The sequence below is a fragment of the Chenopodium album genome, chromosome 27 (assembly GCF_948465745.1).
Source record: "Chenopodium album chromosome 27, dcCheAlbu1.1, whole genome shotgun sequence".
Lineage (NCBI taxonomy): Eukaryota > Viridiplantae > Streptophyta > Magnoliopsida > Caryophyllales > Amaranthaceae > Chenopodium > Chenopodium album.
Window position 1 is genome coordinate 33,736,600 of NC_137860.1, and position 15,468 is coordinate 33,752,067.

General features: G+C 32.8%; 2 protein-coding genes and 1 long non-coding RNA gene across 3 annotated transcripts; 2 read left to right on the forward strand and 1 right to left on the reverse strand.

Annotated features, from left to right (window-relative positions):
• Nucleotides 1-1,398: 1,398 nt before the first annotated feature.
• LOC145620116 (putative F-box/FBD/LRR-repeat protein At1g78760) lies at nt 1,399-2,865 on the forward strand. Its single transcript, XM_081674763.1, has one exon. The coding sequence runs from the start codon at nt 1,399-1,401 to the stop codon at nt 2,863-2,865; it is 1,467 nt and encodes a 488-aa protein (XP_081530889.1).
• Nucleotides 2,866-7,437: 4,572 nt separating this feature from the next.
• LOC145620119 (F-box/LRR-repeat protein 13-like) lies at nt 7,438-8,907 on the forward strand. The gene has a single exon (XM_081674764.1). The coding sequence runs from the start codon at nt 7,438-7,440 to the stop codon at nt 8,905-8,907; it is 1,470 nt and encodes a 489-aa protein (XP_081530890.1).
• Nucleotides 8,908-9,094: 187 nt separating this feature from the next.
• On the reverse strand, nt 9,095-13,211 carry LOC145621419 (uncharacterized). The gene is made up of 5 exons (XR_014108415.1): nt 13,095-13,211; nt 11,348-11,468; nt 11,069-11,260; nt 10,366-10,867; nt 9,095-9,378 (listed from the first exon to the last, which is right to left on the reverse strand). It is a non-coding gene; the product is annotated as an uncharacterized LOC145621419 (long non-coding RNA).
• Between the last annotated feature and the right edge of the window lie 2,257 nt (nt 13,212-15,468).

The window sequence follows — 15,468 nt, forward strand, 5'->3', positions numbered from 1 at the left end:
AACTATATTATTTTTTGAAACACATACAACGTACTCCGCGCGTACATATTATACTACATTTGACTCGATTCGATCTGATCCTTATGTTCATTATAATTTTTTTCTTTATAAGCTAATTAATCAAGTAATTAAGCTCTCCTTATTCCGTTCCCTTAGTTAGTGATTTGAATTAACCGGGTAAAGACGGTTTAGACACTATCCTATAAATTTCCTATAACTTTAATTTGTACAACTCCTAGTGTTGCGATTATTACGAAATTAGGAGTACTAAAGTTAGGCCACGTTCTCTTCACCTTAATTTTGCTGAAATGAAATTATTTTTACTGAACTGAAATTATTTTTGCTGAACTTAAATTAATTTTACTGAACTGAAATTATTTTTGCTGAATTGAAATTATTTTTTTTTTACTGATTTTCTAATATAATTATTCTTTAAGAAAATTGAATTTTACTGAACTGAAATTAATTTTACAGAACTGAACTAATTTTTATTGAATTAAAATTATTTTTACTTAATATATATTTTTTTAAGGTGAATAGATTAGGGCCTTATTGTGCCTAATTTATACAATGCAATAATAAAAATAATGGAGAAAGTATTATAGATACTACGTATATACTTGAATTAATGATTGATGAGCACTGTATTTTTCTATGGTAATCTATTTTCCATTCACGTGACTATGTACGTATGTGTACATTGCGTTTGTGATGCTTAATTATGATCACAGAAGGATATTTCAAATTCTATTATAAATTGGATCATGCATCACCGACTCATAACGGCTACCTAAATTCTTTTTTTTTTTTTTTTTTGACAAGGGCTACCTAAATTCTAGATTAAATCCTATCAAGTATCAACCAAATAACCGAATAAATATTTTATATTTTTGGTAAATAAATATTTTTTAACACAAACTTTTAAATAAATCGGATGTACAATAAATATTGTACATCCGTTATAAAGTAACCCCTATTATAAGCAAAAGTTACCCTAATATGGATAAACGTTACCCTAACATAAATAAATGTTACAAAGTATTTATACTTTATTGATAAAAGTTACCCAAAAAATTGTAAAAGTGACCCTAAATTTGATAAAAAGTGACCTCCGATGTACAGTAAATTACTGTACACCGGATGTATACAAAAGTTATTGATTTTTTAATAGGGAAAGTGAAGATCTCCATCCTAATGGCCTGGCTAATTAAATCCTATCAAGTATCAACCAAATAACCGACGAACAAATTTATCTTTAGAGAATCTATCTTCTTGATCTAGCTAAACCACTCCGACTCCTTTATATATACTAGACTAGACTTCTTGTATCAATTATATGATTATATTCAAAACCCTAGTTTTATAATTTGTCTCTAATTGCTCATCACCATGAAAAAGATGCGTACGTCCAAAAAACGAAAATTAATCAAGGATGAAGCAGACAGATTAAGCTCCCTTCCTGATAGTCTTCTGATCACCATACTCTCTCTTGTTCCAATACATTCCGCGGCTGCAACCTCCGTCTTATCCCGCCGTTGGCGCAATCTCTGGACCCAAGTCACCCACGTCTCCCTAGGACCATGGACGGGCTGGGAGTACATCCGTAATTTCAAGGACTTCAAGAACACCGTCAATCACATTCTCTTCCAACTCACCTCCTCGAAACTCCACACCTTTTGCCTTCACTTCCCGTCCCCTGATGACCTAGAACAAGAACACGTCACCTTCATCTCGGAGTTAAGGGAATGCATTGCCTGTGTTGCTCCCTGGATTCGGCTCGTCTCTCGTCGTAACCCGGAGGTAATCACCGTGACTTTCTATGACTCGGATTATCTTCGATGGATTAATATGCCACCTGTACCCGCTACTTTTCTTCAAACTCAATCACTCGTTACACTTGAATTAATTGCAAAGGTTGAGCTTAACTTTCCTAAGGATAATCTCCGGGTTAATGTTCCTAATTTGAAGAAGCTTGACATGAATTTATTCGACTCACAACGTTGTGTTATGGATACTCTTTTTAGGTCTTGCCCTTTACTAGAGTATTTATTACTGTCTCTCCATTTAAAGCAACCTGATCACCTTATTCATATATCCGCCCCGAACTTGAAGGATTTGAAAATCAATATGGAAGCCTCGTCGTTGCTGTCTATTCACACCAAGTTTGTGGTTAATACTCCTAAAATTGAACATTTCAAGGTTAAGGGACTTCTAGCGGTTTATGACTTTGTCACCAATCCAACCAATTTACGACTAGTCAAAATGACCTTGCAAAAAAGGAATGCAATTGATCGTGATTTTGCTAACGCGAGACAAGGTCTATTTCGAGGGATTTCTCGTGTTCGAAACCTAAAATTAATAGGTTATTGTCGTAGTACAATATTTAGTCTGTTAGATGGTGCTGCTGGTATTAATGACCTGCCAATCTATCGTAATCTGGTTCATCTCCGTCTTAACTGTAGCGAAAACGACAACGATTCCGATGACAATGTTATCGATAAAAATTGGAGACCTCAACTACCTAGTTGTTGGTCGGCTAATCTCAAAAGCATAGATGTCTCAGTTAAGATGAGGAACAATAGGGTAGAGAGGAATATGCTTAGTAACATTTTAAGTAGTGCAACTACTTTGGAACATCTTCGAGTATCTCCTCCCAAAGGTAAACCAAATGCAGCAAGGCCACATCAACTATGGTATGAATACGCTTTTTGTAGAGAGCTGTTTATGTGTCCAAGGAGTTCGCCGTATTGCAAGATTCAGTTTACTGGTAAAATGATGACGGCTTCAAGTAACGATTATAGTTATGATAATGATGAGCTAGCATGTACAATTCTCAAACAAAATATACGTCCTTACATTCGGTGATATGATATTATTGTACTCGTATTAATGTTCATAGGTTCTTTCGTAGTAATACGTGGTTAACGTATTGATCAAGTTATACATTAACTTGATGTGTGCTAGCTAAGTTTCTTCGAAATTGTTAACATTATTATTATACGGAGAACTAATTAAAAAGTACATTATTGTAATTTTTTTTTTCTACTATATATTTTGAGTTTTGTTTCCAATTCTTAGTAAAACTATAAAATAAAATTAAGGATCATTTATGAATGATACCAGCCACGCTTACCACCTTTTTCTAATGTTATTCTTAATAGAAAATTTTAATTAATTAAGAAACTTCACTTCTCTTTACTATTTTTTTTTATATATATATTATTAATTAACGAGTCAATTACTCTTAATTTTAAACTCTTATTGTAAAAAAAAAAAAAAAACCTAATTCTCTCATGTTCAATACGCCTAAATGTTTTTAAATCAAGTTATGTGGAGTAATACTAAATTTAATAATAAAATCAAATAAAATTTATAGTCAATATCATAAGTATTTATGTTGATAACTACACGAAAAAATCAATTTTGGTTCATGTTAACCGACCCCACTTATAGGATTAAGGCTTTGATTGATTGATTGTCAATATCATAAGTAGAGAAATACGGGTACAATAGTAAGATCGATAAACTAAATGAAATTCAATTTGTGATTTTATTCATTACAAGTTGAGAGATACACGCTATGCGTGTATAATATAAGAAATTAGATGAAAAAAAATAATTGATTCAAGAGTGGTTTTATTTTTTATAGGGAGTGAGAACAGTTGAATATGTAATTTATGTGGAAGAAAGGGAGCGGTTATTATAGGGTAGTTATGATAGGGTATTTTTTAAAATAATTCTTAAATTTTTAACTGTAATTGTAAAAAAAAAAAAAAAGTGCTCGTAATAATTTTACAATTTAAGAGGGATAATTTGGGGATATATCATGAGAATTGGTACAATGAGAATGAGAATATGAGAAAACACTTAAAATTTGACACATGTCCCACTTTCTAATTTTTTAAAAAGCAAAAATTCCTTTCTTATGTACTACGTGGCAGTTTTTAAGTGGCTTATAAGTTATTATTACAGCGTAGTATTACTGCCACGTGTCCCTTATTATTACAGCGTAGTATAACTCTAGTATAAGCACAAGATAATTTTTTTGAAAAAAAAATAAATTTGGTTAACATTTTTTAAAAGTTGTAACGGAATCAAGAAAGTGTTAAAAATGAATAACGAACTAACCCAAAAAAAGTTTTCATTTCTATTTTTTATTTATTTTGGAAACTAAACTAACCAATATTAATTAAGAAACTCTATAAAATGTACTCCACTAGTCAAGATTCTCGGTATTTCGTCTTTAAAAAAATCAATCCTTTTTTTCTAAGAATCAAACAATAATTGAAACAAAACCCTACTACTACTTGTTCTTCAAACAAAAACTAATCATGGAGAATCAAAATCAAGAAGTTGGTGATGAAGGTGTTCCCCTCAATCTTTCGATTTCCCTTTCTCTTCCACCACATCTAAAGTCTTATCAACATTTAATAATGTCGATCGATCAACAAATCTTACTCTATAATTTAATTTTCCTATTAGGATTTCTCTTCTATCACATAAAAAGAATATATTAAAAGTGATTTTCAATTTATCTTATAATAAAAATGCAAATTATTTTGATAATTTTTTTTTTTGAAATATATCAATTGTCGTTGATAAATTTAATAAAATATATATTTTTTAAAACAAAATAAGTCTTCAGTTAGTTTCAAAAAAAAAAAAAAAATAAGTCTTCAGTTAACCAAATTGGTTGTGAATTAAATTACCAAGTAATATTTTTTTTGAAGGGTACCAAGTAATTCTTGATAAAACATTATGACCAACTCATCTTTAATTTCGATTTACTCAGTAAGCTATAACTGCTCATCAAGATTGTCCGATCAATTACATTGAAAGACATTTAATAATCAAACCTTGTTTAATTTATATATTTTAGTCGATGCACCTATATTCTCCGATCGATACACCAATACGTTTTAAATGATAAATGAATTACCCATTTGTCGACTTCTTATCAGAAATCACTGTATGCATGCAACTAATTTCAGCGTGACAATGATCACACTTTACTCCACCCTTCATCTTTAGCAACTCATATATCGCAGGTTGTTCCTTAACCTATGATATCATTGCGTTAACTTGTTCGAAACTCGTGTTTAGCTTTAACTTAAGTTCAGATTGCAACCCGCAAAAGACATTCTTGCACTTGACTTGACTAGAAATAATTTGGATCTCGTTACCTAATAAGTACGCCTTAGAATGGACCTTGGCACGCCTATTTGTTGCCCGGCCCAACTGTACGATTGTTTCGAGTTTGCTTATTTTGATCTTTTTTTGACGAGTTTACCGTGGTGGAGTTGCTGGTTTCCGGCTCAACAATAAATCATCCTGGGTAGTAGTTGTTACAGAACTAGCAACACTTGTAGACTTGTAGTATTAGGATTTGGATTTTTTGTAGTTGTTAGGATTTGTAACAACACTTGTAGTTGATACACAATTTTTTTTTAATTTTTTTTTTTATTTTCTACCTACCCCACTCCATATTTTATTACTTTCTCAATTTCTTCTAAAACTCCGCGCATAAAAGGTACTCCTTTTTCCATTTTTCTTACAATGAAAACAAAATAACCTCCTTTCTCGAATCCTAATTTAACCCTGCACTTCCTACTACGGTATATGGATGATGTTCAAGGTCCTGCACACGAACCCGACAAACACGAAAATCAAGTTGATCCATTCAAGGAGGTACTTGGAAGGACAAGGAACCAAAACTGTAACTGGTTATATCGAGTGCGCAAAATGCAAGCAACACACCGAAATAAAGTACGACATAAACGAAAAGTTTGAAGAAGTTTTCCCTTTAATAGATGAACTTAAAGACGTAAGCAAACATGGTTTTCCATTGTTGTTAAATGGCAAGACGCATGAAGATTGCGGTAATTATTATATGAAACTGATGAATAAATCAGATTGATTGCATAATCATATCAATGCAGAGGATTCAGAGAGAATTCAGAGAGAATTTAGAGAGAGATAGATTATGATATTAGATAATATGCTAATGATTACAGCCCTGATCCTTATAACCTCGGCTAAGGAATATTCTAACAACTTATTACAGCTCATCAATCATGCACTGAACCTAACAAACTGTTAAGGGAAAAGGACAAAATACAAAACAGAAATTTATTCCTTCTTGATACTCTGACGTGGCTACTAATTATGAGATAATTATGATTATAATCTCATTACTCCCCCTCAAGCTGGTGAGTGACTGAGAGAAGCTCCCAGCTTGGACACATGAGAGTTATGAAGTTTGACAGATAGGACTTTTGTGAGGATATAAGCAATCTGATCAGAGGAAGACACCTTTACAGGCATGATTGTACCATTTTTAACATGATCACGCACAAAGTGACAATCTATTTCAACATGCTTGGTGCGCTCATGGAGAACAGGATTTGCAGCAATGGCCAGGGCAGCTTGATTATCACATTTCAGAAGAGTGGGAGGAAGCTTCTTGAGACCCAAGTCCTTGAGCAAGGCAGTCAGCCAAGTAACTTCACAGGTTGTTAAGGCCATAGCCCTATAATCAGCTTCAGCAGATGACCTTGCAGTTACAGCTTGCTTCTTGACTTTCCAAGAAATTGGTGAATTACCAAAGAAAATGCAGTAACCAGTGGTGGATTTTCTAGAGAAGGGACATCCAGCCCAATCACTCTCACAGTAGGCAGTGAGAGTAGCAGCAGAATCTGTAGCAAGAAGAATGCCTCGAGAGATAGTTCCCACAAGATACCTCAATAGCCTCTTTGCAGCTTGCATATGAACTGTTGTAGGGTGTTGCATAAATTGAGTCAGAATATGCACAGAGAAGGCAATGTCAGGCCTTGTAATAGTGAGATAAATCAATTTCCCAACTAATCCCGTCAAACTTGACCAAGAAAAGGAACCAATGGATTGGTTGTTTCCGTTTCTTGGAGGATATCTTAATCATTTAAAGGTGAGCTCACTCAATTTTTTTTTCAAATGTACGTGACTATGTACGTACGTGTAACTTTCCGCATTGCGTTTGTGATGCTTAATTATTTTTTATTTTTTTTATTTTTTATTTTATTTTTTTTGAATAGTTGTGATGCTTAATTATGATCACGGAAGGATAATTCAAATTCTATTCTAAATTGGATCATGCATCACCGACTCATAACGGCTACCTAAATTATAGATTTTAGCAAATTTTATATTTTTGGTAAATAAATATTTTTAATAGGGAAAGTGAAGATCTCCATCTTAGGCTAATTAAATCCTATCAAGTATCAACCAAATAACCAACGAAGAAATTTATCTTTAGAAAATCTATCTTCTTGATCTAGCTAAAGTTAAACCACTCCGACTCCTTTATATATACTAGTACTAGACTTGTTGTATCAGATATATGATTATATTTAAAACCCTAGTTTTATAATTTGTCTCTAATTGCTCATCACCATGAAAAAGATGCGTACGTCCAAAAAACGGAAATTAATCAACGATGATTATAGTACTGAAGCAGACAGATTAAGCTCCCTTCCTGATAGTCTTCTGATCACCATACTCTCTCTTGTTCCAATCAATTCCGCGGCTGCAACCTCCGTCTTATCCCGCCGTTGGCGCAATCTCTGGACCCAAGTCACCCACGTCTCCTTAGGACCATGGACGGGTTGGGAATACATCCGTAATTTAAAGGACTTCAAGAACACCGTCAATCACATTCTCTTCCAACTCACCTCCTCGAAACTCCACACCTTTTGCCTTCACTTCCCGTCCCCTGACGACCTAGAACAAGAACACGTCACCTTCATCTCGGAGTTAAGGGACTGCATTGCCTGTGTTGCTCCCTGGATTCGGCTTGTCTCTCGTCGTAACCCGGAGGTCATTGCCGTGACTTTCTATGACTCGGATTATCTTCGATGGATTAATATGCCACCTGTACCCGCTAGTTTTCTTCAAACTCAATCACTTGTTACACTTGAATTAATTGCAAAGGTTGAGCTTAACTTTCCTAAGGATAATCTCCGAGTTAATCTTCCTAATTTGAAGAAGCTTGACATGAATTTATTCGACTCACAACGTTGTGTTATGGATACTCTTTTTAGGTCTTGCCCTTTACTAGAGTATTTATTACTGTCTCTCCATTTAACGCAACCTGATCACCTTATTCATATGTCCGCCCCGAACTTGAAGGATTTGAAAATCAATATGGAAGCCTCGTCGTTGCTGTCTATTCACACCAAGTTTGTGGTTAGTACACCTAAACTAGAACATTTCAAGGTCAAGGGACTTCTAGCGGTTTATGACTTTGTAACCAATCCAACCTATTTACGACTAGTCAAAATGACCTTGCAAAAAAGGAATGCAATTGATCGTGATTTTGTTAACGCGAGACTAGGTCTATTTCGAGGGATTTCTTGTGTTCGAAACATAAAATTAGTAAATTATCGTCGTAGTACAATAATACGTCTGTTAGATTTTGTTGCTGGTTTTAATGGCCTGCCAATTTATCATAATCTGGTTTATCTCCGTCTTCACTGTGGCGAATCTGACTACGATTTCAACGAAATCGACAATAATTGGAGACCTCAATTACCCAGTTGTTGGTCGGCTAATCTCAAAAGAATAGATGTCTCGGTTAAGATCAAGAAGAATAAGGTAGAGATGAATTTGCTTAGTAACATTTTAAGTTGTGCAACTGCTTTGGAACAGCTTCGAGTTTCTCCTCCCAAAGCTAAACCAAGTGCAAGGCCAAATCAACTATGGAATGAATACACTTTTTGTAGGGAGCTTTTCACGCGTCCAAGGAGTTCGCCGACTTGCAAGATTCAGTTTACTGGTAAAATGATGACGGCTTCATGTAACAATTATAGTTATGATAATGATGAGCTAACATGTAAAATACTCAAACAAAATATACGTCCGTACAATCGGTGATATGATTTTATTATATGTATTAACCTTCAAATTAAAGATTCTTTTGTTGCCATATATTATGCCGTGTCTAATAGCTTATTTGCCACAAATTATACCGTCGCTAATCAATTTTGTTGCCACAAATATTACCATCGCTAATAAGCTTGCTTGCCACAAATAATATCGTGACAAATAACATATATTTCAACAAATGGGTCACATTTGATATTGTTGAGACAAATAGATATTTTTCCTAACACAATAAATTTGGAGAAATTTATTTTTCAATTGATGTTTAATATCCATACATACAAAAAACCTTGAAAATAATATGGCTCAATGTCTCATCACTGTTCTCTCACACACACCAAAATTAATTTTTTTTTTCTTTTTTTTTTAAAAAAACAAATCCTTCGCAAAAGAAAAAATATAAATAAAAAAAAAATACATTATATGTCCTTTGATATCTTGTGCCTCCAATCTCCTTTTTACCTACAAGGATGAAAGGAAAAAAATTGATAAGTTAAAATATTATAAGAGTTTAATACAAATAAGTAAAATACAATAACCAATCTTATATAAAAAAAATAAATAATAAAAAAAAAAAAACACAAATCATTTTGTAAACTAAGTCTTTTTTTCCCTACACCTTGCAGATAATTGAATATATAAAACGAACTGTGGGAGGCAAAGTAATACAGATATACTATCCCTGTCCTTAATAGTTTCAAATTTTCCTTCATTGAGTAAAACTCCCCTCTTAGATAGCTCACTGATGAGTCCACTTTCTCTCCTGAGAGTCCTACTTGGATTCTGTAACCACAAGGGCCACAACCGTGGATGTGTCGTGTCGACATTAGTACAACGAGGTTGTGGGCCCAAGTCAGAGCATTAGAGACATATAACACACCAAATCAAAGTGTCGTGTCGACATTAGTACAACGAGGTTGTGGGCCCAAGGCAGAGCATTAGAGACATACAACACACCAAATCAAGACAATCCACTGATTCAAAACTTACATAATATAATTTCACTCTTCTTAGTGAGAACTTTCAGAATAAAACTCACTTTTTTGTAACTTGGAACTTTGTTCAATTATCAATCAAACGTCTATTGTTGAGTGAGTGAGTCTATAACAGTTAGCTATCTGGGTCTATTCACAATTTAGCCATGTAAGCACCAATATACCTCTATAGAAATATTTACAGAAACCACAACTCCTTTGAAACTCAATTCACTCGAGTCTCATAAAAGAAACAAAGTTAATGTGCAATAATCATGTTGATGTCTAGGGTACACAGCAGATTACTGTCAAGTCAAAGCAAAAAAGATGACTATACTGATATTGGAGAAGAGACATTTATACTTGTATTCATAGGTCAGTGGTTCTCCAAGTTAAAAAAATTAAGATAGAAGAGAAAAGAAATTCAATGGAAAAAAGCAAAGAGAGAGAAAATGGGAATTAATAGAGGACGAACCTTCACTTCCTAAATCATCATTATTCAACGAACCCCATGCTCCAATAATAATATCCAGAAGTTGGCTGAATTTTTCTCCCAAACTACGTTGTTCTCTACAATTTTTCGGTTCACATCATTCCTAACAGTTTCCACTTTTTTTTTTGGCTTGTTCAGCTTCTGTTCTAGCATTTTCAGCATCTTTTCTTAGTTCTTCAATTGCTTGGACTGCTTTCTTTTTAACTTCAATTACCTCTTGAGAAAGATTTAATCGTGAAGGCTTTACTTTGAAATGTTTTGTAATACTTCTACAAGGCCATAAGCTTTCAAGTACTCATGTGTATCTTTGCCAAACACTTCCTGAATGATTTGTTCATCTGTTTTCTCATTGGAACCTTGATCTCTTTGCTCCTTCAAGTTGTTTATCCCATCATATGCATACACAATATAATTAAGTTAGAAGTTAAAATTGAGATGGTGGATGGGGACCTTTCTAGACAGCGGGTGCCTAGCATCCTCATTCCTGCATAAATTTGAGGAAGAATCAATACGTCAAACTGGCTTTTTCTGTATAATGTAGCTTCAAGGGAACAGAAAATGCAAATCTAAGTAACAAATAATGATTTAGAAATGCTTAACCATAAATCTAAAGTTTAGCAGATGTATAAGCTGTAAGGATATCAGACAGATACAACCTAAACTAAAAGGAGAGATATGAACTTACAGTAAACACTCATCTAAAATGGTAGTGGCTACATCATCAGCATCTCTTTCATATGGAGGACGGGTACTATTAGCAGGTACAACATTCTTCTCCTTCTTCATCTTCCATTCATTAACTCTCTCTCTTTCCAGGCTATATAACCCAAGGGAGGCATGCCAAATTCTCAGGAAGTATCAGCTTTTCTGGTATGAGCTGCAAAAGTACAATTATAAGGAAACAGAAATAAGTATCCAGGGTACATGGATGCATTATTATTAGTGATGGAATTACACAGCTTACATTTTTTTTCCTCAAATAAAGTGCAGTATTAAGTTTATCATTCTGATTAAAATTAGAATCAGCATCCTCCTCAACATCTCCATGAACAGCAGGACTTCACAATCATTCAAAAACACAAGGCCTGCAAATTGGAAATTCACATTCATCACACCCTACAAGGCTACAAATGCTTTCCCATTCACTGCTTCAAAGCAGGACACACAATCATTAGTCTACCACAAAACTAACTATTTATATGTGACACTTAAGCAGAGTAGTTCAAAAGCAGACCTATCATGCCCCTGAAGCAAAGATCTATGAGCGTAAGAACCAAAATAAACCAAACCAATGGTGTTCTTTAAGCTTTATGTTCAATAATCTACCGCTACATAACTTCCACAGAAACTTACAATGCATATAGAATTAAGAGAAAGAATAAAAATCATATATTTGACAGATAATTAAAAAACAACAGTTTGGAGGGCAATTAGAAAGTAAAAAGGGATGCAATAGCACCAAATTTAAATGAACACAAAAATAACATAATAAATATTAAACACGTGGTCTTGAAAATAAGGTTTAGCATGAAATTCAATCTGAAGCAACTAGAACACGCCTTGAATTTATGAAGCAGTCAAGTCAACTATCCCCTGGCCTTTATATTGTAGCATGCCATGCATAAAATAAATTCAAAGCAAAGGACAGTGTCACAATACTTTTTTCTGAATAAAAAGTGGTATTTGTATCATTCAGTGCTTCCAAATTTACATCTCAGTGCATCACTATGAACCGCATGGACTTAAAAACCTTTAGAGTACGAATCTAGGCTTGCTTGCGCCTCTTTAAAATTGATTTGACATTTAACCCCCTGACTCATTCTCAACCTAGGTGCCTCACTAGAAGTATTCAGAAAATAGTTTTGTAATAGAAACTAACTTCATTATAATTGATACTTTTTCATTCAAAAAAAAAAAAAAAAAAAACTCGTAACATTGAGTAAGACATTCCAGCTACTGCATAGATATAAGGGCAATGTCTTAAGAAATCTAACCTATAATCACATATCTGTTGCTTATGGCATAATATACAAGATCACTTTAGTAATACAATGATGAATTCATACATATTTGAGGCAATAAGCTGAAAACAATATTTTGTAACAGTCATCAGGATGCAAATATGATACAGCAGTAATCCGAAAAAGAAAGTACTAATCCGTAGATCAATTAATTAAACTATATATCCATTTTCTGAACCCCTACCTTGTACACACTTTTTTAATTGAAATGGTTGACAAGTAGAAGCGTAATAAATCTATAATACAAAGCATAGGCAGCCTAAAATTATTCGTCCAAAGATATAAGATCATTCTAAAATCAATAATAGCCATGTATTTAATCATTTTTGGGACTAATTTTAACAACTACACTAGAAAGTGTACCTAGTTCTTTGATTCCCAAGCTCAATCCCTTAATTATTAATCATTATATGATTTATATGTCTTCTTACCTATAAATAGAACTATGAGCATTGTCATTCTACTTAACAAAACTAACAATGATCAGATAAATTAAAGAAAAAAAAAGAATTAAGAGCGACAATACTTATAAAATTAGCTAAACTAACAATCAACATATTAAGAGCGTCAATTTCAAGAAACCAACCAATTATTACAATACTAAAAGCATTCAATATCAAGAAATTACACAAATTCTCCAGATAAAAAACTCAGCAAATGAAAGAAAAAAAAAAAATCAAAACCTGAGACGTTCGATTTAGGCGAATTAGGCTTCATCCCAATTGGAAGCAATTCGAACAGCAATCAATTTGTGAGCATTGAGCAAGTGAGCAGCAATCAATTTGGGAAATTCGAGCAGCAATCAATTTGGGAGGATTTTAGGGTTCTTCAATTTTGAGTGGGGAGGGAGAAACCGACAATAGGTCCCTCATATACGTAGTATAATCAAACAGCATCCTAGTTGATAAATTGATAATAAGATGGAATGCCTAAGTTGCCCTCTTTGATACTCCATTACAGTTTTTATTTTTATCTCATTTTTTTACGAGTACTCGAATGCTCCGTTGATACTTATAAATTTATAAAACTAGGTTAGACCCCGTGTCATACACGACAATTTTTAATAACTAATTTTAAATTAACAATTTATAAATAAATTTACATATGTAAATATTATGATGGATTATAAAATAGCCTATTTGTCAAGCAGATCTTTCAAATTATGCATTTGATTGTGGAAGGATACATGCATACATCAAATATTTTATTTATGTAAATAAGAAATCTATTTTATACTTAAGTTTATAATTGGCAATAAATATTAGGACGGATCAAATCTTTTATTTATGTATTTGTTTTTTAAAAGGAAATTTTTTTTAAAAAAAAAAATTTAAAATATAATCGACACACCCGGAAATGACACGTGTCATTGCTGGTGTGTCTTTTAGTATATAATATTGATTGACTAGTTATTCGCCCCGGCGATTAATTATAAATTTATTACTTTAATCATTTTATACTTTAGCCTTGTTTGACACCGAGAGTTTATAGTGTGTGTTTTTGTTTTTTTTACAGATGAGACCTTAAGTATGTAGTTAGTTGTTTGTGTGAGCTAGTTGGTTTGACTATGATTATAATTTTTTTTTTTTTTTTTTTGTTAATATCGAACCTATAATAAATCAAATCTTTATAATTTTGATGTAAATATATACTATTAATTATTGCTCGTACTTTATAATTACAACTAGTGTGTGTCCCGGGCGATGCCCCGGAGTGCTATTTTGTACTTTGAACTTTTTTAATTTGATAATTATGTTCAACTGAGTGTGATTCGGGTGTTACCTCGGATGTTATGGTTTTTTTACCTCATATGTATTTATTTTCTAATCTTGTAAAAATAAATAAATTAAATAACCTCTAATTTGAAAGGAATATATAATGTTAATTATGTGAAATTTAAAACACTAATAAAAGTTGGTTGAGATGGTAAGTGTAAAACCTTTATTTGTTGCAGGTTGCGGGTTCGAATCTAGATCAAACCATAATTTATTTTGTTAAATGAACTTGTAAGCTTATGTGTCGCATGCACTTTGAATAATGACGTGGCATGGTGACATGGTTTCATCTCTGTTGAAGAGTGCCACGTGGCACTGTTCCTTTAAAAGGAACGCCTTTTAATATATAGTATAGATATAGATTTTATGAATCGATGCACAAAAAATGGAGTAATGATTAATTTCTTACACATTATATTATTGTGCAATTACTAAGGATTTCGAGGGGAATTTAGATAGGGTGGTTACACATATGAAAAGCTTTTCAATCAAATAAAATTATTGTGCAATTATTAAAAAGGAAATTAAATAGAGTAGTGGTTATACAGAAAAGTTTTTCAATTAAATTAAGCATTAATACATGAAAGTTAAATCAGTGAAGATTTTTCTAAGAAGACTATTGGATCGAGAAATCAAGCAGGAAGGTCAGCCCAACATTAATACACTTTGATTATGTGACAAGCTTGAAATATGATGTGGCGCAATAAAACAAAAAAATGACACATGGCGTTATAACACTTTTTACCTTGGAGTTTTAATAATACTATATATAAATATAGATATAGATAAGAAAAATATAAAGTGTTCTAGTTTATTTATTTTCTGCCCTCAAAAATAAAGTTTATTTATTTTCTTGTAGTAGTTGGGTCCAAATCTCATCTTCTATTTTGCACCTCCCTGCTAAATTAGCCGAAAAAGTTTCAATTCACACAATAGTGTTTGCTACAATGTTACTGCACAAAATTACAACCCCACTGGAAATGCCCAAAAAAAAAAATCGATGAAATTATATCATAAACTTTAAGGAATGTGAAAACATTGAAAGAGTACCATTTTTTTTAAGAAACCAAATCAAATTAATTAAAATATCCTAAGGTTTCAAAAAAAAAAATAAATAAATAAATAAATAAAATTAAAATATTCTAATAGAGTGGGGCATTGTACGGAGGAAAAACCGAAAAAGGCATAATCTGAATTATCAGAATAAAGCCTCTTTTGAGTGTTTGGGCCTGTTCACATTTACTGAACTGAGCTGAACTGAACTGATTGGAGCTGAACTGAACTGAGCT